This window comes from Acanthisitta chloris, unplaced genomic scaffold (genome assembly GCF_000695815.1).
Source record: "Acanthisitta chloris isolate BGI_N310 unplaced genomic scaffold, ASM69581v1 scaffold3145, whole genome shotgun sequence".
NCBI lineage: Eukaryota > Metazoa > Chordata > Aves > Passeriformes > Acanthisittidae > Acanthisitta > Acanthisitta chloris.
In genome coordinates, this window is record NW_008674122.1 from 14,034 (window position 1) to 15,741 (window position 1,708).

The window sequence follows — 1,708 nt, forward strand, 5'->3', positions numbered from 1 at the left end:
ATTAGCTTCAGAAGACAATTACTGCAAGAGACAAACACATGAGAGAGCTTGGCATCAGTCTCACCAAATTTTTGGCATTTAAACCTGAGCTGGTCAAGGGGGTAAAATTGGCTGTTGCAAGACAGAGCTCATCCAACTGGCTTAGGATGTCTAGCAAAGTAGGGGAGTTACACCCCTAGAGTGCCCCTTGCTCTCCCTGACTGTGAAGGGAGCACAGACCATGAGCTCAGGTGTGATGCTAACACAGCAGACATCTAAATTTGGACAGCCCAGTGCCACCCCAGGACACTTACGGCAGTTCCTCTCATCGCTCATGTCCCCACAGTCATTATCGTTGTCACACTGCCAGATGCTGTTTATGCAGTTCCCATTGGAGCATCTGTACTGGTTTGGCAGACACGTGTTCTCTGGTGCAAGAGGGAAAACAAAAACAAGCTGGCATGAGGCAGGAGCTGTGCTTTCAGAAATGAGCCATACTCCTCCTCACCCACAGAACAGAGGAAAGGTCATGCAGAAGCTGCTTCTCGGCACAAAGCAGCAGCAAGAACCAAGCATAGCTTTACCTTCCTTTATGCAAGTGTTGTTCTTCATGATGTAGCCATGAGGACAGTCACACCTCACCTCCCCAGTGGGCAGAATGGTGCTGGACACCCCCTCGGGGCACTTGCAGCTCCTACCATTGTTGGACTTGGGCAGGCAGAGCAGGCTGCAGGGCTTGGTGATGCAGGCATTCTCCCCTGGAGACAGGGCAGGGAGCAAGAGGAGACACTGTCAGCACAAAGATGCCATGGGAAGCTCAATTTCCTCTGCCAGCCCAGGTTTTGGGTTCAGACCCCATCAGGAGCCAGCTCTGCACTGCTGAGTGCTGAGGCTGGCCTGAGGAATGAACAGAGCCATCTGCTCCAGGGAGATCAAGGGCCTTAATTGTCCTCCTAGTCTCCTGCAGACTTCTGACTGGCAGAGCCCTTTGATGCTCTGGTACCTGTCTGAAAATGGGACTAAATCAGCACATTCATCACACAGTGGCTGCCACTACCTTATCACAGCCCAGAGAGATGACTAAGTGGAGGACAAAGTTGGTGCAGCTCTGAGACACTTATTATTTTTTGGCCCATACAGAACTTTGCATGGAAAGGTCGTAGTCTCTGTGACCTGAACTATGAGGTGCCAGCACAGCCAACTGCCCTACAAGCTCTGTCCCTAATGGGGAGTATCTCTCCTGGCAGCCAAAAAGCAGCACATACCACTCATGAAACTCATTCTTTATGACTGTGCCTGAGAACTTCAAACCCTGTAGGAATGGGGATGTGAAATACAAGCCAGGATGGCCTGGGAAGCTTTGGAAGTGGGGCATGAACACATTTCTAAACCACAGGGAAGGTCATCTGCACACTCATGTGATTACCTGTTGTCTTTCCTCTGTAAAAGATTTTCATGTCCATGATCCCATTTAATCGTCCGACCAAGATCTCCATCCTGGAGCCGCTGGTTTTGGATGCTCTGAAAATACTCAGCTGTGACCAGTCGTTCCAGTAGATCTCATTCTGAAACACAGGCTTTGCTCTTAGCACAGGAACAGTGTGCCAGGGCCATGCTCAGCAGTGGAACCTGCACTGAGCCACCCTAAACACTAGGTGTAGGTGCCAACTGAGAGTGCAAAGTGCCCCCAACCCAAGGGGAGAAGAAGAGCTGAGGTGGGATTTGAGCA

General features: G+C 50.6%; 1 protein-coding gene across 1 annotated transcript in view; it reads right to left on the reverse strand.

Annotated features, from left to right (window-relative positions):
- SORL1 (sortilin-related receptor, L(DLR class) A repeats containing) overlaps nt 1–1,708 on the reverse strand; it is a gene marked incomplete at its 3' end in the record, with an annotated part of 31,472 nt that overhangs the window by 13,381 nt on the left and 16,383 nt on the right. Inside the window, exons 20-22 of the mRNA XM_009075204.1 lie at nt 1,406–1,544; nt 564–737; nt 294–407 (exon numbers count right to left, since the gene is read on the reverse strand). Of these exons, the coding sequence (XP_009073452.1) occupies nt 294–407; nt 564–737; nt 1,406–1,544 (427 nt within the window). The remainder of the gene's footprint in view (nt 1–293; nt 408–563; nt 738–1,405; nt 1,545–1,708) is intronic.